The sequence below is a fragment of the Eutrigla gurnardus genome (genome assembly GCF_963514095.1).
Source record: "Eutrigla gurnardus genome assembly, chromosome: 12".
NCBI classification, from domain to species: Eukaryota; Metazoa; Chordata; class Actinopteri; order Perciformes; family Triglidae; genus Eutrigla; species Eutrigla gurnardus.
In genome coordinates, this window is record NC_139926.1 from 7,674,335 (window position 1) to 7,697,387 (window position 23,053).

The window sequence follows — 23,053 nt, forward strand, 5'->3', positions numbered from 1 at the left end:
TTATGATGTGAGGCACTTTGAGACTGCCTTGTGTATGAAATGTGCATTACAAATAAAGTTGCCTTGCCTTGCCTACATGGTTCAGATTAAATTATGTTTGAATGTAAATAAATCTAACTTGATCATTTTCATAGAATGTTCAATTATAGAATTACATTACAAGTAGTTTAATTTTATACTCCTGGTCCTTCCCCTTCCCGGGATCCGGTTCAACTCACACCACGCCCCCGGCATGTAGCATAAAGTGTTTCCAAGTAGTCCACTTCGTTTAGTTAATTCTTCCTTTTGCATTTATTTGTATTTTACTCAGTCACTAATATTTGTTTAAAAGAGTCTCTTTTTAGCTAGTTTAGCAAGTTTTAAAACAAATCATTGGAAGAAGCTTACTGAAAATTAACAGTAGCTATTTAATTAGTTATATCGAGCATCAACGAAACACCCCCGCAGAGCGGCACTCACGGTTCCGAACCATCCCTCATTAAACGGAACCGGCAGCTTATGATCTGAAGAGTGAGATTTAATTATTGATTATATTGATTGGTTGCTAACTGATTAAAAGTGGTCATTAGAGTCATTAAATTGTACTCTGTAAATTCCTGTTGACCCACAGGTGGTTCCCCAATTCTCTCTCTCTCTCTCTCTATATATATATATATATATATATATATATATATATATATATATATATATATTTTTTTTTTACATTAATATGAATATGAATATTGTCCTTAACTTCCTACAACAACAATCTCTGTCTCTGTCACGCCTTTCTGCCTCTGTGAGTGTTTAGACCGACGACGGGGGATAAAAAAGACGTAATACTCCCGCAACAAAAGGGCAGTCTAAAAGGAGCCAAGGTTATATTAAAAAACAGCTGAACATTACATAAATCACAGAATGAACACAAGTCAACTGAATGTTCTACCCAGAAGAACATCAGGGGACAATCTGGCAGCAGATTAAGTGAAGTAAATAATATACTTTTTCACTGTCAGTGCTTATTGAATGCCAGAAGATTGACACAGACATGACTTGAAGGTCAGTTAGCTTGCACAGATATCACATCAGCCACAGCTGTGTAGAATATTACCTGCCTTCCCAAAAACACACATATTTTGCACTCACATTGACATAATGCACCAGGCTCTCCTGCTCGTTGACTTTGTAGGTCTTGATGTCGTACTCTTTGGCCAATCGGAGGATGCGGTTCTGAGTCGGTCCAATGTAAGCTCCACCCAAGTCAACCCACTTTGTCTGCTTATTCTGAAAAGAAAAAGACAAACACGTTGAAACTTGAGACTTGAGACAAATAAGAAAGGTGTTCACGTTACAGATTTTGTTGTGTTCTATTGACATCCTTACTGTACCGACAGCGATATATTGTTGTTTCACTTTCTTCTGACAAATGTACTTATTGGAAGTGACTTTGGACAAAAGCGTCTGCTAAATGCCCTAAATGTTTATGTAAAATGATTTTGCTGACAAGTAATATCTGATCAGAAATTGTTGGTCTCATTACAAAACTTCTCGTCGATAACAAACACTCCACATGGAGAACCACAAGACTTTTCTGGGTCCACAACTTTAGTGCTTATACGTTGACCCAACGGCTTATAATCCATGAGCACATGAGCGATTTCACAGGTATGCAGATGACACTCAACTCTATATTGCTGTTGATCTTGATAACTTGATTTAGGCATTTATTAGAGCAGCTTGAGGAAGACAGGAAGAGGGAGAGATGACAAACGTTTAGACTACATGGAGCGCAGGTTGAGGTTGCTGCCTTTTAACTGTTCATTATTTTAGTCCTACCCTCTTTTTGAATTACATTTTTAAACATTATCTGTTGTCTTTGTGTATGAATACAGCTATAGAAATCAAGTTAATAATTGTTATTGTTCATAAAAAAATATATATAATTTCAACAAAAATCCAATGAACAAACTACTAATTGTATTAATTCAATTTAAAAAAAGCATCTGCAGTTTGGAAATAGTAGCTCTGCTGGTCTCACCCGCACAGTGAAGGTGCGACCACCAACCCGATCCCTGGCCTCCAGGACTACAGGGCTCAACCCATTGGCTTTCAACAGCTTCGCTGCACTCAAACCTGCAGACAGAAGGAGAATCAGAGAGGTGAGTGAGGACACACACAATACACGTCCTGCACTACACATGGAAGTTTACACTTGTTGACGCATTGTGCATGATTGTCATGTGCTTGTGTTAATGATGTCTGTGTGCGCCTGGCGAGGTGGGGCTCCTTTCTTTACTCTTAATTCCCTCGGTAGTTTACTCAGGATAGAGCTGCACGAGGGCGGAGAAGACCTGTCAAACTTTATGACAGACTGAGTGCCACACCTTTCATGAAAGAAGTGTTGCATCATGTCTTTAGTGAGATAACTTTCAGACAGAATGGACAAGAAAGATGAAGAGGGGGACCTGCTGATCATGTGAACAAAAGAGAGTAGAGCATGACTTTCACATTTACAGACTGACAGACTGATAGACTGACCAACCACCGCAATCCCTGCCATTATTTTCAATAACGTAATAATTCATAACATAAAGACACTTACGCATACACAAACACATGCTGAGGATTACCCTGTAGCAGCATATGGCTCAACAGCACTGGACTATGTCAGTGCAGCAAACATTTCATTTCATTTTCAACTTTGGCATGGCCTAATGCTCATAAATCAATATCCATGAGCCTCTGCCATTTGTTGTTGCCTAATGAGAAGAAGCAAGCCAGAGGCACGGTAGTAGCTGATTTCATCTTAAATTGACCCAGATGCATTTTTATGTGTACAAAATGTAGACATTTTATGTACACATAAAAAAAAAGTTTTTTTATTTTTCAATACTTTCGCTTTATGTTTTTCTGTACACAGGATGCACGTTCTATTAATAAACCAGATAATTTATAAGACAAATTAAATTCTGGGTCTACCTCTGGCCTCATACCAGTTTGATGTGCCTGGAAAACCTCAGGTTGATGAGGCATCCTGATCAGATGCCTGAACCACGTCAGATGGCCCTATTTGGCAGGATATCTGTGCTCCTCACCCTATCTCTAAAGCTGAGCCCAACCCACCTTACGTAGGAAGCCCACTTATGCTGATTGCATCTCAAAACACATTCTTTGTGAAGGCAGCTTTACTTCTATGCTCTGGTATCTATGCTCGGTGAAGGTTATTGTAAAAGTGCTCCAACTTTGAGTCTCCTAAAGTTGGGGGAAATCAACGGGACGTTAACCAACCAGCGGCTCCCGAAGTGACACCTCCCACTTTACAACTCTTTTCATACAGATTTCAAAGATGTTTGTTTGATGAGGTCGAGGTCGGAGCTCTGTGCAGACCAGTCTACTTCTTTCAAAGAAAATCATTTAATTATTTACTCTCAAACTGATAGCGAGGTTGGAAGTACACGCATCATTACACAATGTAGCATTCATATTTACCTTCAATGAAACTAAGGGCAGTAGACCAAATCATGTAAAAGCATGACTTTATATTTTTGGCGTGCGCCTGAACACCTCAGAACTCAGCGGCCAACCACATCTGTGCAAATGTTTTCCTGAATTCCTTTTCTTGCCATCCCATCTTCAGCCCCTCACTCTCTCCCTCCAAATCCTCCTTGGCTCTGTTGAAGCTAGCAAGGTTTATATTGGTTTAAACATAATTTGTCCCATATTACACAACTTCAGCCTGCTCTCCCTGTACAAACACAGCCACCCTGCCAGGCTTTGCAGAAAGCATTAGCCCTGACCAGAGGAGGCTCACAAATCTTTCACCGTTAAATTGATGCTATTACCTGCACTCAGCTTGAAAGGTCAGTCTCTGTGGTGGCAAACAAAGAGCATCTGTCTGTCTCTTGTTTATGCCTACAGCAATCACTAGAGAAAAGTAGCATCCTGTTGGGAAATGGCTTTGATCCGAAAGTTGTTTTCTTAATGGAGATCTTTCTTTCTTTATTATTTTTTTTATGAAAGAAGCTTTGTATAAATATGACTAACATTTCAGTACAAAGCATTCTGATTGAGCGTTCTCCTTTTGTTTATCTCCATCCCCCCACCGTGAAGTGAAGAAGAGGAATGAGCTGCTGGAAAAATCAACACACTGCTCTGAACTGAATTTCAGCAGAGAGGAAGGACGGAACGGCAGATTGAAATTCAACGCATGCAGCAGGGAGGCAGAAAAACATCTACAGTTCACTTCTTTGTTGACGCTCGAGAAGGAGTAGGAGAGCTACGCTTTCAGCCCTTCTTTTCTGCACCAACATTCAAGAAGAAGAATACCGGGGTCAGAGCCAATCAGAGACGAAGGCCCTACTCTGCCTCTGATTGGCTCAGACCCTGGTATTTCTCCTTCGCTGTGTGCTGGTGGGGAGAAAAACACTACGCTACACAAGACCGACCAGCTAAATATTGGGCGCACCGGTGCGACCCAGGAACATTTTTAGCCACACTTCACAGATTCTTGGTTGCATGTGCAGGCTGGCTCAACTGGAATTACTTTTGCTGCTGCTACACTGTGGCGCAAAAGTTTAAATAACCGCACATTCTTATCGACCCGAGCCATGAAAAATACTCCCGAAGGGATTACAAATGGAGCAAAATTACAGGGCCGCTCTGCACCTAAAGACATGCTTGATATTTATCAAACAGATATGAACTCCTTGAAGCACAGTTTTCCTTTCATTTGAGGTTCTACTTCTAACTTTCAGCCAACGGCCTCCGAACTGCCAATCACAACAGAGCCACAACAGCCGTTGAGCCTAAAGCTATTACGCCTGGAAAAACAGTTTCCTACAAGAGCTGAATTTGAGCTAAACGGAGGATTTTAACGACGAGGTGAGTTTTAACTAACCTTGACAAACATGTTCAGGTACATTAATGACAATACAAAACATCTAAAAACAATCACGCAATCAACATGGTCGAGGTTAATCTAAGCTAGGTGGGCGATGTAGACGATGGACAATGACATGTGGTAACAGCCGGCTTTTTTACACAGAGATTCAGCCGTGATCACAGAAAGAAAAGCCCCAACTACCAGCTTCAGACGTTCTGAGCTTGTTAAATCCTAAAAAAGGTCGACCTTTCTGCCGGCACTTTAAATTGACACCTGAAAACAGACCAAGAAAAAAGTGTGTGTAGAAAGAAGGAGAATAAGGTGCAGCAAAACACAAAACGACAGTTTTGTGGCACCAAGCAGGAGGCAGACAGAGTCTGAGGCTTTGTGCTCATTAAACACGAAGTTCACTGAGCTGCTAATAATGCACCTTTTGTGCGTCTGTTTATCTTTCTATCTCTTTTTCATTTCCGTAGTTAAATGAATGTTACTGAAAATGTTTCTGCAAGTAAAATGTATTGTTTGTTAATAAATAATAGACACCCTTTTGTAAATGTTCATTAATGGGTACTTTTGTTCCAGCATTATGGTTTTTATGGCTGATGCTAAGGGTGTAATATAAGGCTGCTGCATTATGTATAGTATGTGAAACTAACAAGACACAAAGAATGAGTACACATTGAATGTATGACAGCCGTGCTAAAAGGAATTGTTTTTTTACTGTAGGTGGATCTGTTCCTCTGATTCTCACTCTACAGCAGTTGGGTTTATCCTTCCATCTCCATGTTCGCCCTATGTTGTCTCCTTTCTTCTCAGCTATCTGTTCATTTCTCCCTCTCCCTTGATTCCCCACCACTGCTCCTCTCCTCTCCACCACAGCACCTTGGGGCTCTGGTTGACCTAATTGTCTAGTCTCCCTGAGATGTTTGACAGGAAAAAAATAAAGCCGAACTGTATATTTTATCAGCCTTCATTTTTTATTTAAGTTTCAGAAACGCTTGTTTTTTAATGTTGACCTGAAGGTGCAGTCAGGAGTAAGTTTATGATGCTTGATTGTGCGGAGCCACGATGCTGAGTGCACGCTCTCTCACACACACATACACACACACACACACACACACACACACACACACACACACACACACACACACACACACACACACACACACACACACACACACACACACACTCCTTTTCATCTTCTGCCCTATGTGCTGGAGAAAGAAACAAGGGCAGACACTGTTTCCTTGACAACAGTAATGGTTAAGATAGAGCCACTTGGCAGGAACAAACTCCATTTGTATAATGTGTGTGTGTGTTCTTGTACAGCTATCTTTGTGAGGACCAATGAGTTTTAGACTTTCAGAGTGAGGCCTTTTTGGAAAGTGAGGACATTTATGCCAGGCATCGCTTTGGGGCAAAACCTCTAAAGGATTTAGGTGAAATTTCTCCTTGCATCACTTGCGCGAGTTTGACCGCAGGATAATTTTGGGGGGGGGTCATCAGTCATGGCTGAAAGTCCCAGATATGCCAGGTAATCAAATGTTGTCCTATCTGAGTTCATAGCATCACCCAGAGGGGCTCGGTTAATTAAATGGAACTGTATTCACTGTGAATAACAAGCAGCACATCGGCTGGTTTACTACAGCGGTATTAACCCAAAACAAACCATTTTGTTGCTTTAATTGCAATAAACGGATAAAAAGGATGCTGAAGTGCAAAATGTGCAAAAAAATGTGCTTTGTGCTTGGTGTAAAGGTATCTTAAGACTTGGTTTTAAGGTTCAGGTTTTAATAGGTTTACAATAATTCACAGACAGATACTCACTTACAGCACATATAAAATCCAAAAGCATCACTGCTAAATATCTATCAATATAATTATTCACATGAATGTCTGGAAGTTTGTATCAGAGTAATCAGAATTTACAGTGGCAGCAGCCTGGTTCCTGATTCCTTGTTTTCAGATTGTCAGTCTGATTATGTCCCAACTTAAACGTGTTTAATCGTGTGAATTTAAGCGTTTTTTTTTCTTCGCTGCCACCCGGCTCCCTCTGTTTTCTCTGCTTACCACAACATCTGCTTATGTCATTCGCCTTTTCACTTCCAATTGCTCTTGTCACCTTATGTCCCCCAGTGTTTCCCATTTGTGATAGTCTAAATCACATTAGCAGGCTTCACTGATGGGAGATGAGAGTTGACATCCACCTTCAGCTCACAAACCCGCCATCAAATTCACAAATTAATGGCACAATTCTTTATGGCTGTCCTTCCATTACATACTAGGGAGCCATTTTGCCAACCCTTGTTTACCAATCATGACCTATAAGATCAATGCCTAGCATGTAAGCATGCTATGGTTGAAGTGCCACCCAGCTACGACAGAAATAACAGGTTCAATCCATCATGTATCACCAGCTGCAGTGTAGGTGAAAACCAGGCAGCCTCCAGTTCACCACCTGGGAGAGTTGGCAGCCACCATGTTGTGTCCATCGTCATGGACACATGCAGCCCACTTTCCCAGCTTGTCTGCAAGGTTGTCAGCTGTGAGTCTGCCTGGCAGATCTGTCAGCGTTTCCACTCATGTAAGTGTTAGCCTGGTGTAACATTAGGTGGAAAGTGAGCATAGCGGTGCAGTGTGTGTGCAGTTTATTTGAATAAATCAGCGAGTAAAGATGATGTCATGGCGGTTTCACGCAGCATCGCCATGGCAATCAGCTGAGAATCGTGCTTACACTGAATGGGTTCCCTTCGCAGCTAAGTGTCGGCTAGCCGTCGCTCCGTATTTAACGGGCATCTATGAAAGCTTTTCACATGGTGGATGTGTTTCTGAAGTAAAGGCCTGACTGTGTGGACATACCCGATGAATGGTGTTATCAACAGGCTCAATTTTGCAACCTCACATATTTTTTTGTCCCCCAATTCACCACTGCCTTCTCAGAGCTGAACATGGAAATAAACATGATTTTTGCAAATGTGTTTTTTGCAACACAAAAGGTGTTACTCCTTTTGCGCCCCATGACAGGAAAATGGTGAAAAAACATACACATTTGTCTACAAACCATTTGACGACTGCCATTCTGTCTTCTGGAAGGATCCTGTGTGATGCCTAGCTGCTAAATACAATCAGTGTGTGTGTGACATTTGATTTTCTTTGAAAACTTGTGTGTGTGTGTGTGTGTGTGTGTGTCTGCACCTCAGCAGAACGTTGTTTCCACAGGAGCGCACAGAAAACCAAATACCAGCTGAGTGACAAGTGAGCCACTTGAATCACCGCTCTGAAAGGCTCCGTATTGATCGGGAGGGTGAAACATTTACGAGACACGCAGCGATCACATTTTCCCCCCTCATGTTCTCAGCACGGAGACACTGATTGGCTGTTTAGAGGAAACAAACCGAGGAGCAATATTGACGAGCAATTACATGATTGCTTGACATTCAGGCAGGAGAGTAATTATTTTTCTCTGTGTAGGCATGGAGCCTTGTCTTTGAGTTTTCCAGTGAATATACAATATTACAGACTGAAAATGCGGTTTCTGATGTTTGGCTGAAGGAAAACAGACGACATTTTAGGAATTTTGCAAATGCAACAATTCATCATTTTAAAGGGGGGTTGTGTGCCGGACTATTCCATGAATGGATTTCTGGAAGTTCCTGGTCACAGCCTGCTAATATAATTAGATTACATTAGATTAGAGTCATCTTTAATGTCATTGAGTACAAGTACAGAGAAAACGAAATGCAGTTAGCGTCTAATTTTGTAAGGAGTGAACAAATAAGGTGTATCTGAGTGAGCTGCAAAGGTGCTGTGTAGCCCGGTTGGTGTAGATGGAGGGAGTTGGCAGCGTGGGGCAATGGCAACGTCAACACAATGTCAGGACTTGAAGGATGTCAGTAAATCAGTAAATAAAATCTAGATTTTTTTCAAACGAATGGACAATTTTCGATTTAAACCTCAATTTTTTTCTGTTTTTCTCTAAACAAAATACAAAGACCAAGGCAAAATTTAAATACATATTTTCTTAATGAACACAATAAAAATGAATGAGATTACCAAGTAATCTAGGCCTATGTGAAAAAATCAGTTGGTCAAGAATTAGAAAAAAAAAAAAAAACAGCACCACTTGGCTGGCAAAAGGACATTTGAGTTTGTGGACATTTTTATGGTCCGTCTGTCGGGGCGCGGTGAATGTGTACGTGTATGACTTTTGCGTGATTTCTGGAAGGTGAGAGAGTCGGCTACTACGGAGTCCCTTAAAGCAAAAAAACCTGCGGAGTCTAGAACTGTTTTTAAATTGGAATTTGCGGTTCAACCATTTCACAAACTGTAGGAAAGTAAAAATGCGAATGAATCAATTAAATCTAAAAAATCGCCCAGCCCCAGATGTCAGCATCATCAGCTGCACTGCGGTTGTAGTGAATCAAATTAGTGTTACAGTTTACCTTCATGCAAACATAAACGAGTACGACTTGCAGAAAGTCAATGACGTCAGCAGAATAAATCACTTTGTCGGACAAACAAAGGAAAGATGGGAACATTTCAGAAATGAGGACTACATGTTGGTTTTTTCACCATCAGTGTCATCATTATAATTTTAACACGGCTGAGATTACAGCTGCAGTTCTCATGGCTGTACCCGCCACACACAAGACAAACACAGAGGTGCCGGCACACAGATCATTGCAAATGGAAACAAACATGAGCGGCCCATCTAATGATTAAATCAGGCAGCTCAGCCAACAGGTTCCCATGTTTGAACAGCTGGACAGATAAAGAGGTGTTTTAGGATCGTAGACATGTTGAAAGTAATGAGCCGAGCTGTCAGAGAAGGTTTCTGTTGCCTTGGGAGTGTTCAGATATGACGCGGGATCAGCTTCACTCATAAAGACCAACACTGTGCAGGTTGAAGTTGCTTGCCCTTCTAGTTTCTCATACATTTGATATATTGTATTATATACATTTTCATAGAATATCAATATATTTGTAATAATAACTCTATTTATATTTAAATCAAAATGTATTGTATATAATCCTATTTGTTTTGATCTACTTTATAATTGTAGTAGTTTTAAGAAATATGCATATTCTCTGTCTTTCTGAGACTATGAACTGCCACACACACGTCAGTTGTGTTAGTGTGTGTGTGCTGAGTGCTGACACTGTTGTCCTTACCCAGATCTCTAAATATCACCACTCTTTTAAAAGAACAACGGCTGAACCACGGCGACCACGTCCTCCCCAACCCCAACTCAAAGCTCATTCATCTCACCTCATAAACCGGTAACAACTGGTTCTAGTGGCCAAGTAATCAACACACCACGAACACATCACCATGTTTGATATGCTGGTCTTGATGTAAGGCCGATACTTTTCCCTTTAACTCCATTTTGCTTTCTACCAACTCCTGAGGGAAATATCTGTCTCTTTAGCTGATAAATGCTCCACTATGATTACCAGCTGGTCTTCAACTGTGTCCATCTGCTGCTTAACACCAGCTCAAGTGTGTCTCTCACACAAGTCAGTAAATCTAAGATCAAGATGGTGCCGCGTATGGCTGCCTCTTTGTTTCGCTGCACAGCGATTTGTCTGGTTTTGTTTGTGAATGCAGTTTTGCCGTACTACCTGGAGCTCTTACACCAGAGAAGAGCTCATGAACTTTGGGGGAAACAACTCCCGTGGATTTGTTTCTCATCCCATCACGACACAGAGCTCTCTGGCAAAACTAAAGGTGGAGGTATCCGTTTCTCCATCAACAGTGGCTGATGTAAAGATGTAACAGTGATCCTATAACATTGTCCCCCTGCTCTGGAAACTTACATCATAAGGCTGAGGCCGTGACATCATACATCAGCTTCTGTGAGGACAGCCAATTGAAATTGAAATCTCACACCAGGATAGTATATAACAACAACAAATCCTGGTTTACAGCAGAGACTCTGACAGCAGTTCTTAGAAAGCATCTGTCTGGAAGGGACTGAGACTGCTGACCAACTATAAACTGTCGGCCCCCCACCCCGCTGACGACCAACGCCTGGCCAACAACTTAAATGCGTTCTACTGCCGATTTGAATGACAGTGCAGTCCTGACACCATCCCCTGAACCCCCATCCACCAGCCTCAGATCATGTGATTTCCTCAACTGCTTACCTCTGAGACCCCCCTCGCCCCCCCTACACCTCTCTCCATTCAAGAGAGAGGTGTCAACAGACTCTTCAAGAGGCAGAATCAAAGCAGCTGGACCAGACTCTGAGGGCCTGTCCACACGAAAACGTTTTCGGTGCGTAAACGCAGAAGTCTTGTGCGTTTCGCCCTGCCGTCCATACGGATCCGGCGTTTTCGCTGCCTGAAAACACACTTTTTTGAAACCAGCTCTCAGGGTGGAAAAGAAAAAAACGGCACCCCTCCGTTTCGTGTTCGTTTTCGTGTAGACGTCGAAAACGAATATGCTGACGTCATCGCCCCGCTCCTCGACCCTCGAGCCTGACTTCTTCCCCCGCGACGTCTCCTAACAACAACAATAACGGCGGCCTCCGTGCTCGTAGCAGATATTCTGCTCATCTGTACGACGGCGTATCAGGGCCACTGTATGAAAAAAAAACAGAGCCGAGAGAGGGGGCGATATTCCGAGAAAAAAGTTGCAGATATGCTACTTTATTACGATGCTAACAAACAACCGCTAGCTAACTTCCCATGAATGTAGGCATTTATTTGTCTAATTAATCCATCCCAACGTGTGACAACGCCTCGTCACGGTCCTTAGGGTGACGGCTGTTGGTGCTTATTGTTGGTTTTTATTTATACGGGCCAAATTGTCATTTTATGGGTGTTTATTGATCGGGTGGTCGGGCGGAGATTAGCCGTAACTCTCACGTGTTGCCATAGCATATGGCAAACATCCCGTCAAGCTCCGTCTCTTCTTCTGCGTTTTTGTAGCAGAAACAGCGCTACATAAGGGCCTGGAATATGTACTACAGCGCGCTGAGTCGTTTTCAGTGGATTCGTCTGGATGCGGATTTTCTTGAAACGACGCCAAGGCAAAACGGAGAAAAAAAGTTTGTTTCTGGTGTATTCAGATACAGTCCTGTTTATTTCCTGTTCCTGGAGGCTTGGCATCACATTTACTTTGCTGATCAAATAGAGTTGGTAGAGCAGGCTGACACTGGTTCTGGTTGACTTTTAAGACACACGTTATTGTGTTAGCCTGTTCAATGAACATCTCCTAACGTAGACAGGCAGGGCTGATAACGTATACGATTCTGTTTTGTATTAACCATTAGCCGCTAGCATAATGATAACTCAACAGGACGTAACCGTTTAAAACTTTGATGTTGTTGAAACATGTACACCTATAAGCCATACACTGTCTATGGTATTAAGAGTAACAACGCTTCCGTATCTATGCCTATATCATGTTATTTTAAGTGATGATGGAGCAGCTACAATGTCAGCATAGCCTAGCACTGATCAACCCGAACCCCAATAAAACAGATTAAATTTGAGTTAAAACAAAATTGTGGCACCTATTTCATCTGTGTATTCCTATTCAGAGCACAATTTTAATATTATATAATATTTTTTGGGGTTCATGCCGGTGTAGTAAACCAGCCTATGTGTGGCTTGCTAGACACAGTGATGATGGTATGAATCCAGACATGACATGGTTCTGGGACATCCACATGGAAACAGCAGCAGTAGTGGTTATTTCAGCCATGGTTGATGCAACATTTTAGGGATACCTGCCCTGATAATAAGGCAACCTGCTGCACTACGCTGCCGGATAGCTGCAGGTGAAGGGAGTTACAGAGCCACTGTGCATATCAGCTGTTTGACAAAAAAGGTCTTTCCCAAAGTTAAGACTACGCCCTTGCCTTGAGGTTTTACATTTGGTTCACAAATCTAATTTGGCCCTGCAAAACGTCCTCAAGAGAATTGATCCATGACTTTTATTAAATGTGATGTCATTTAACAGACATTTGCCTTTACGGCAGACTTGTCTGGGTGGAGGTCTATGAGGAGGAGGAATCCAGCGTTGCAGTTTATAGGCCTGCAGTCCAGCATGGCGGCCAAGTACTCTAAATCATCTACTGCTGTTAATTTGGGGTTACTGCATAGGACTGCAATTTACTTTTGAACTGTGTTCTAATGCTCCCATCCTCTTTCCAGTTCCCTATACTCTCGTTGCATTTCTCTTTCTCTCTTCCCCAAATCTCCGACACACTTAGATTTCTGCCTCCTTCCTCTTTCTCACATCGCCTCAATTGATTTCCCAAATTCACATCTACTGAGACATAACAGGAAGAAGTGGTTTCCTCCTTCTCTTCCACATGATTTCTGTTTTTCGTGCCCTTGCCTCCCCCTCCCCCTCCCCCTCCCCGGCATCCTCTCTGCTGCTGCTTTGATAACAGGCTGTCACAAGTGTTTAATGTTTTCTCAGAAAGTGCTGGCTGCTCCTCGAGGGCCACAGTCCTGCCGATGGGCGGCTGGCAGGCAGGAAAAGGACAATTGCATTTGCAGGCTAACGGAGAACCACACATCTGAGGAGAGCTCTTCCTCTCCCCCATGTTTCATCTGTCCTTTGATTAGACAGTGATTGTTATATGTGGACCTCATTGCAAGACGGTAAAGGGCAGCAGTATAAGCAAATGGTGTAATTACAAGAGCCTAATGTGACACGAGGGAAGAGGGGCAGGGCTAGAGAAAGCTAGAGGGGTGCTTTTTGCCAGTTTTATTAAATTAACTTTTTTTCTGCAGCATTTGTTTTGCCTGTTTGACTGGTATTTGAACTGACACTGACCTACATTCTTCACTGTCTGACACACAGACAGACGTGCAGGCAGGCAAGCAGTTGACTGACCTCTCAGTCTAATAGAAAGAGGACAGCGGTCCAGCAGGGGAAGTGAGAGGAAGTGGAAGTAGCTTAAACTTGCATTATTTCTAATGACCAGCAGGAGTCGACTCCTCTGGATGCAAAGTGATGTCCGATTGTATCAAAGTCCTTGTTTGTTTGTCCCTCCTGTTGTTTTTTAAATGTGCTTTAGAAATGAAGTTGACATAATTTGACTTGACTATGCATTCAAACTACACTGTGCACTAAAATCTCACCATAGCTTATGGGATATATTCATTAGCCTATACGGTTGGCAAGAGAGTACTGAGTAACCAGAATATGGAATAAAACTTGCTACTCATGTCATCTGCCCACCAACAGTCCAGTTCTTACCTTCAGCTGACTGTGGTACAACTCCTGTCCTAAATGTACTTGACTTAGGCATTACAAAGTCACATTCACCGCTTCATTGACTGCACTAAAACCTTGCAATGGTTTATGGGATCGGTTGATTGCAGCACTCTGTCGGCAAGAACTAAGGTTATGGACATTCATTTAGTTTGTTGTTGAACGTATTCCATGAACTGTACCCGTTGAACCCTGCCCCCTACTAAATGATGTTCATACAACGGCACTCTCATTACCTTTCAAGACAAACGGACATTCTTCAGGAAACAGTCACAGTTTGAAACAGTTTGAAACGTGGTGAACGGACAAAACAAAACAAAACATGTTTCAAAACTACTCATGTTACTCAGGTCATTGTTAGGAATGAATTTCATGATTTGGCTTAAAATGAGGCTGACGGGAACTGTCATGCCTGGAGCCTACTTGAATTATGGCTGTTGTAGTTTTCTTTTTGGCCGGTTCGGTAGGGTCGCAAATTGATGAACAACTATGCACAGTAATGTTGATTTGAAATATTTACAGAGCATTTTACAGAAACTTTTTGTCTGGTGTTCAGGAAAGATTAATCCAATATTATCACGACTGCTTGTTGAAACTAATGTACTGAAGGCAATGCCCTCTGTGGCGGTGAGACAACGCCCATCCTCAACTCCTGTCCTGAATTTCACCACATCCTTCTCACGTGGTCACCCTAATTCATGACTCGACATTGTCTTTGATTTTGGACATCATGATATATTAAAATGGTACAAGTGTTGTCTTTTCAGCTGTTAAAGGCTGCATTAAAATAATGACTGTTACAGCTGCATGATTTGCTTTTTCCCACTAACACATTATATCAACATTACATTATTTAATCAAAATCTAATTGTTAATATTTTGTGAAAGCATCAATAATGAACTATATAATATTGTCGCACTACTGATATTGAGGTATTATAAAAAAAATATATATAGATATATATATATATCTATATATATATAGAATATTTTATTTTCTCCATATTGCCCAGCCCTACTTTAAAAGGCAGCCGCACAATCTTTGGTATTGACACCAGAAACCACAATATCACTTATATTGTTGCTAATAATGAACTGGAAATATAACAATGCCACACACACACACACACACACACACACACACACACACACACACACACACACACACACACACACACACACACGCACAGCATATTATCATTTATGTTGGAGGAAGTGGGGGGAAACAGCATCATCAGCAAAGCTTGCATCACTCCTATCAGCTGCTGACAAATTATGCCGAAGCAGATGTAGTTGACGCGCATCTCTAATTGGCTCAAATGAAAATGAGCATGGCGCCTTTATGAGAAGCATATTGTAAAGTGATGTGACTGAAGTCATACCAGCCTTACTTGCACATTGCAACGAATAATTTACGGGGCGAGCCTCCTCCTCTTATGCAATACAGGGTGCGCTCCGGCTGATTAGCGGTTACTCAACAGCTCTGCTGCGGTGATACACAGCGGTGCTCGTGGGAGCGGAGGACGCCTCGCGGAAGAGACGTGAACGCGGAGAAAAGCGGATGTGACACCGTGAAGAAGAAACAGTCCGCCTGACACGAGTCTCTGTATCTGTCAGACGACGAGAGAATCGGCGGCTGCTCCACTCTGGTCAACGACGCACGAGCCGCTTGTTGTGCAACAGTTGTCTGGTCACCGCGCACGAACGCGCAGCCACGGGAGGCGCGCGCGCTGGTTCAGACTGAATCAATCGCGCGCCGCAGGGCCGAAAGAAAGTTTGGCGGTGTTCCACCTACCTGATATTCCTCCGCCGACCACTATCACGTCGTAGGTGTTGCTGGCTGCAGTCATGGTGCTGTCCGGTCCGTCTCTGCCGTGTCCGCTCGCCGCTGAACGCAGGGCGCACGGAGGAGCGCATCTGTATTAAAAGCGCCGGGCTGGTCCACTCCCTCCAGACTCCGCCCACCGATAGTAGAGCAGCGCCGCGGAGAAAGGGACGCCAGTCAGGAGGTGTGACCTCTGTTGGACGCAGTATTCACCGCTGTGCGACACGGACTTTGCTCCTGGTGCTGCTGATGCGACTGTCTGGCTCCAGGGCGCCTCTTATCAGTTACATAGTATGGTTTTGCTTTGATTGCATTGTCCTTTTATTGCATTCATTTTATTGATTTGTTTTTTTAGTTTGTTATTGTTTTCATCCATTCATCTGTCTGTGTTTTGTCTTGGTTTAATTCGGCCTCACTGTTATTGACTTGCATCTTGTTTTCACTTTGCTTTGTCTGTTAAGTACTTTGTAAACTCTGTTTTAAAGGGTGCTATATACTATTCTTATTTTATGACTATTACCTAAATGATGGAGGCTACACCTTCTCATGTAATTACTTGGCAAATAAGCGGTGTCAGATGACTTTAATCAAACACACAAAGTGAATGATTGTAAATGAGTTGTTTAATGCCAAGAAAAGCCTCCGAGCTCCGGATCTCAACAACCAGGACTGTCTAATAAGAAATAAGTTGACAAAGAAGCCAGTTATAATTAAAAACCAGTTGATTAATTAAATCATCGTCCCTCCTGACAGTTGAGGTCACAGTCGGTCACAGTGTCAGTCATGTAGTCAAAGAAACAAAAGCATTTAATGAAATCCCGAGCTGAATTACTTTGATCTATTCTCCCGCCCTGACACAGTGACTCACTTTTAAATTCCTGAGTGTGCAAACAATAACTCAAAGGCTTTGCACTTGACATATGTTGTCTTAACACCCCTCCTAGGAATGGACTGGCTGCACATGTGTATTCTTTAGTCTCTTCTGCCCTCTTGTGGTTGGCCGGTTAAAGCCAGCCCAGACCTGATCAGATCACCGGGCTGCTGGGAGCATGTCAGCAAGGTATTGATGAAGGCGTCTAGTGTTGTAATATGTCAGTTTGGGAGACATATTTCAGGTCTGTGTTTCTATTACAATGGCTCTAGATCCAAACCTTTGCATGTTTACTATAAATATTTGTAATATGACATGATTGCAACGTTGTAATACCTGTACAGTCTGCATGTTACTGACTTGGTTGATTTATTATGTCGGATATGTGTTTTGTTTGTCGGTTCTTTGTAAAAATGACCTGATTGTATTACAGATTCAAGAGCACCTGCTGATCTTGAGCTACCGAAGGTTTTCTATGAAATGTGATTTACAAACATCTTTCCAACGCAAATGTTCGTCTGGGTTGACATTGAATTGAGGGCCCCCTAGTGTTTTAACATGACCACGATTGTGGTTAATCCTAATCCTCATTTGATCCAATTTATGGAATAAGCCATGAAGTCCCACACTAGCACATCCCCGTCCTTCCAGGGAGGAGCACACTGGGGGAGGTAAGGGTCTAAAGCAGAGCCAACCTGTTTCATATGAAGAACCTTTCTTTTTTTGCTAGTCAGTGTAACAAAGGAACATTAAGGCTTTTCTTTTCTTTTTACATTTTTATTCACTTCCCCGTGTATTTATTCCCATTTATTTCTGATCTTGTATCCAGTTTATATATTCTATTTATATTTAATGAAATATGAAATTCCTTGAATACAATTAATTAAAAAAAATAGTCAGTCAAATAAATATAAACATGTATTTATTTTTTTCTATTTGTTTGCATATTTATTTATTTCCACACTAACCCAATAATTAAAGCTTTTATTTCTACAATAGCCCTGAAATAAATATATGTGAAGTTCTTCATGTGAGAGACAGAGACTACTTGTTTTTGTTGATGATATGCCGATCCCAGCTGTCATTGGGTGAAGGCAGGGTACACCCTGGACAGGACGCCAGTCTATCACAGGGCCGACATGTAGAGACAGACAATCATTCACACTTACATTCACACCTACGGGCAATTTAGAGTCATCAATGAACCTATCCCCATCCTGCATGTCTTTAGACTGTGGGAGGAAGCCGGAGAACCCGGAGAGAACCCACGCTCACACGGGGAGAACATGCAAACTCCACACAGGACCCTCTTGCTGTGAGGCAACAGTGCTACCCACTACACCACCAAGCAGCCCCATTTGGAGAACCCGACACCTAATTCCATACTTTGTCATTTGATCGCTTGATATAAATAAACACAGGATTATAGGAACCATAGGTGTCGATCATGATAGCTAGAGTGAGATCTTGTCGTTCTAATAATCCAGTCAGGAAGAAAGAAATGGTTTCTGCTTTTTCACTCCTCCTTTCATGTCCACCTTCACTGTGAGATACAGAGACGACTGTTTGATAGAACGAGGTTAAAGGAGAAATCCGGTCATTTTTGACCCCATTTCCGTTGTTTTCGTTTCTGCGGTGACTGGGAGGGACGACAGGCGCTCGGCTATCTACTGCTAATGTCTACGGGGTGATTTGAGGTGAGTAACTTCATGCTAAAACACACATATTTATGTCGTTTTGCAACACTATTTGAGCTAAACGAGCGCCGTGGTGTCTCGTACGGACCCAACCTGTGTTGCATAGGTCTTGGAATTGTTTTCTGAGGCCCAGGAAAGCAGATATAACGTGCCCCAATGGGTTAGCATTGGAGCGAGTCTGGAAGGCTGCCAGGCAGGTACAGATTTCGGGCTAGGCAACGTCAATTTTTGTCGGGTTTTTTGCTTCTAATAAGTCGGGATGACCCTGAGGACAACGGACATGGGGTCAAAAATGACCGGATTTCTCCTTTAAAACCCAGCTGCAGGTGTGTGCAGTGTGGCGTGTCAGCAGGGGGCAGCAGAGGTCTGGACGTCACAAATACCATTTTTAATGCTAAGTCTGATTGTCTGCCCAGATAACTCACCAGTGTTTGTGTTCTGTTCAAATCCCAAATCAAAATGCACCTTTTTAGAACTGCTTTTAATGTGAGATTAATGTTGTGTAGTTTAATAAATATGTTGTTTTTAATGATTATTTTAAGTTGTGTCTTGATAATGCTCAATATATAAAATGTATTATTTTTTGCTGTTAGTTTTCCTCCTTTACATTAAAAATGCCCTACAGGAATGCATTGCTGTTCCTGTTTCTTGCATTTTCCAGCATAATGAGACGTTTCACAACCCTGTGTTGCACTATGACAATAACCAGTAGACCTTGAACTTTGAATTGATCGATTGATTTTTATTTATGAATCAACAGACAAAGAAATGTGGAAGTGAAAACATGTATTTCCAACATGGACTCAAGATGTCAGAACACAAAACAAACACAAAGAAGCACGATCTACATGGAAACAGACACACAAAATCAATCTTAATATTCAATATATTTATACTTTTACTTGCAACAACACAAAACAACGTCAGTTAAAGCTACAATATTGTTTAAATAAAAATCACCACACATATTTTATGTGTAGCGTAGTTCATCGCCAAGGGTGGACTGGTCAAATACCGAATACCATTATTTTGCACATTTGAAATGAGCAATTTAGCAGCAAAAGACTGCAGTGCTTGTTCCAACATTACTCCTAAATACCAGACACTTGTCTGAAATACAGTTTTAGCTCCGAAACTTTCAAACGAATGACGATTCCTTCCTCGTTCCAAAGAGAATTGACTCAGTTTTACCCAAGTGGATTGACTTTTTACATTTCTTTTACACTTTCTAAATCATTACTAAGAGTGTTTTCTTTCACATATTGCCAGGTTTTGTTTTGGGCTTCCCTGTGGAGCCCATTTCATTAAGGACTCTCCACAATGTTTTGGGCTGGTGTGAATTTTCAGCACTGGCATCCAAATAAAAATGGGGCCTTAATTAAATTTCTTTCTAAAATCAATATATTTATCATAATCAGTAGACATTGTGGACTTCTTAAACTTTCCAAAGCGTAAATCTCATTGTCTAACATGTCTGTTTGATTCTAGTCTGCTTCCTTGGAGCAACGGCATCGAGTGCAGCTAATGTCTGACCAACATGCTTGCTAAACCTCAGCACATGTGCAGCAATGTTTTGTACATCTGATCTCAATAGAGCGGTGCTTTCCAGTGTTCTGCTGTGACTTGGATATCTTCCGACTGCAAAAAATATACTTCAATAAACATAAGCAAACGCAGCCCACTGCTGTTCACTCAGAAATCCTCCTGGCTTCTTACACTGTGATGCATTTATACATCGTTTTCCTGTTACAATTCTTCATCCTTTGTCATTTGTAACATTTATAACCTTGGCTGATGCCTGGCGTCTGCAATAGAGTGCTGCAGGGATGACGTTAGCAGAACAATGGTTCCCTCGGCAAGCCAATAGGATTTACTCATTGGATTTTGGATTATTGCAGAAAATAAGCTGTGGCAAACACAATGACACGTACATGGTGCGATCAGCAAGATCATCTTCACAAGCATGAATGCAATCACCAGAGGAAAAAAGCTAGCGTTCAAACAAACTACACCTCAGACTAGTCGGGGATGAGGTTCTCATTTAGCCACCTGTATGCAAATGCTTTTTTAAAGACAAGTTAAATATTTCCTGTGTGATCTTTACTGTTTTTATATCGTAGAACAAAGCGATAAAACCTCTGAAGCCCGTGTTAACCACAGACCTTATTTAAGGCATCTCACCAAAAAAACATTACAAAACAAAAAACCCTGTTGACTTTGAGACAAGGGAACTAGAAGTTTTAAAAATGCTGACTCATTCCTGCAGCACCCTTTTCACATCATCTACAGCTTTGAACAAATAAACTTCATGTCCTTTAGATGAAGGGCATCACTTGCACAAAGTTTGTAATATCGTAAGTGGGACTATTACAAGCCAAATTTGATTTTGTGATTATTATTAGTGCACCACAAATAACATTTTTTTCAGTTTCTGTCACCAGAGAAATACAGATTTGAGTTTTGATATGATGGACCAGCTTGTGCTTCCGTTTCAGACTAGACACGACACATCTTGTCAACCCTTTCACCTTCATTCACCGTCAAAGACAAACTATTCCATACTGTTAAACACATGTGCACATATGTAGCACTGTAGGGAATCTAATGTGAAATGTGAAAAAAAAAAAGCCCATAAAATGTTACTTTCTGTTGCCCTCGCATTGAAGAGTTTCGTGTTCAGACTGTTAAAGTGTTTAAGCGTTCCTGCACAATTGACATGATTGTATTGATATTTTCCCAGTTAAGTATGTGCTGACAGCCAGATCACAAACCTCAGCACGACTCCAGTGAGAAGCCTGTGAATGGTCACATTGTCAACCCTCCAGCACATGGCCGTAGTCCACGGTTCACATCTGGCCCGTTAATAGAATGCTAAACGTACAGATGTGAACTTACTCCGTAACAAGGAGGCACCTATAGAGCCGTCCAACACAACGCCTCGTTTCTCTGACTTTTATGAAACACTCGGATGGTTCTGGTTAGGGTCCAGGATGGATGGAAGTGTGTGGAGACGGGTTATAAAAAGATCACATGCGCCTGCTTCACACCTGGAAATCGAGCGAGATGAAAAAGTGTATTTGTAAGGATGATATTTCTGCTTCTTTAATCCGAACGTCTGGAAGTTTCCAGCCGCGTTCCTCATGTCTCTCTGCTAGGACACAGCTAGCATGCCAATGACATCCATTATCCCGCCCTCTGTCATCCTGTCACACTGGTTCCCCAAATAATTACACCTCCTGCTTCATGTCCTCTCCGCCGACGTGCACGTGCACGCTGATGAAGGAGAGACACAGTGAGAGGAGACAGCGGAGGAAGTGGGATTAATCCAGAGTTGGGGGGGAAGCGGTCTTTATTGGGTTCACGTGTGAAGAGTCTGTGCTGTCAGGTGCAGTCGGGACTGAACCGTCTGGAACAGAACAGCATCTGATGCTGCTTCACATGGGGAGGTTAACGTATCAGCTCCGAATACAACCAAGACATCTGTGCAGTGTGTAGAGACCATAAAGAGCTGAGTCACACACACACACACACACACCGTGAGGAGGATTTATAATGGGACACTTGATTAATCCACCAGTTTTATCAGGTCATAAGAAGGGCGTCCTGCTGTTTTATTTTTTTTATCATCAAAGAGACTTTATAGCTTCACATTTACATCTTTGGCTCCATGCAAGCAAAGCAATGCCATAAGAATGACAATGTATTCAAACAGGCTGTTTCCTGAGTTTTAACCATAACCTTAAAGATTTTCATGAAGTCAAACCCCATTTTAGAAACTATTTCTGATCACCTATTCAATGCATTGACATGTCTCTCTAGAGTCGTTTTTATGGTTAGAGGTGGTGATCGTTACGACGGCGTATTATGGCCACTGTAGGGGGAAAAAGAAACAGAGACAAGAGAGGGGGGCAGTGTTCAGAGAAGAAAAGTGGCAAATTTGCCACTTTTTAATATAATATAGAATATTGCCCCCCTCTCTCTTGGCTTCGTGTACATATAGCCGATATAAGGGTCCGGATTCGGGGTTCCTTCTGTGTGGAGTTTGCATGTTCTCCCTGTGGAGCGGGTTCTCTCCGGGTTCTCTGGCTTCAGGATGGACCTGTCTGTCTCTACATGTCAGCCCTGTGATAGACTGGTTACCTGTCTGTCTCTACATGTCAGCCCTGTGATAGACTGGTTACCTGTCTGTCTCTACATGTCAGCCCTGTGATAGACTGGTTACCTGTCTGTCTCTACATGTCAGCCCTGTGATAGACTGGTTACCTGTCTGTCTCTACATGTCAGCCCTGTGATAGACTGGTTACCTGTCTGTCTCGACATGTCGGCCCTGTGATAGACTGGTTACCTGTCTGTCTCTACATGTCAGCCCTGTGATAGACTGGTTACCTGTCTGTCTCTACATGTCAGCCCTGATAGACTGGTTACCTGTCTGTCTCTACATGTCAGCCCTGTGATAGACTGGTTACCTGTCTGTCTCTACATGTCAGCCCTGTGATAGACTGGTTACCTGTCTGTCTCTACATGTCTCCCTGTGATAGACAGGTTACCTGTCTGTCTCTACATG

At 42.2% G+C, this 23,053-nt stretch overlaps 1 protein-coding gene across 1 annotated transcript in view; it reads right to left on the minus strand.

Annotated features, from left to right (window-relative positions):
- Positions 1-16,028, minus strand: part of mao (monoamine oxidase) — a 29,264-nt gene extending 13,236 nt beyond the window's left edge. Inside the window, 4 exon segments of the mRNA XM_084023756.1 lie at positions 1,126-1,263; positions 2,018-2,112; positions 15,892-15,970; positions 15,972-16,028. Coding sequence (XP_083879882.1) covers positions 1,126-1,263; positions 2,018-2,112; positions 15,892-15,970; positions 15,972-16,013 — 354 coding nt within the window. The 5' untranslated portion in view covers positions 16,014-16,028.
- Positions 16,029-23,053: the final 7,025 nt, after the last annotated feature.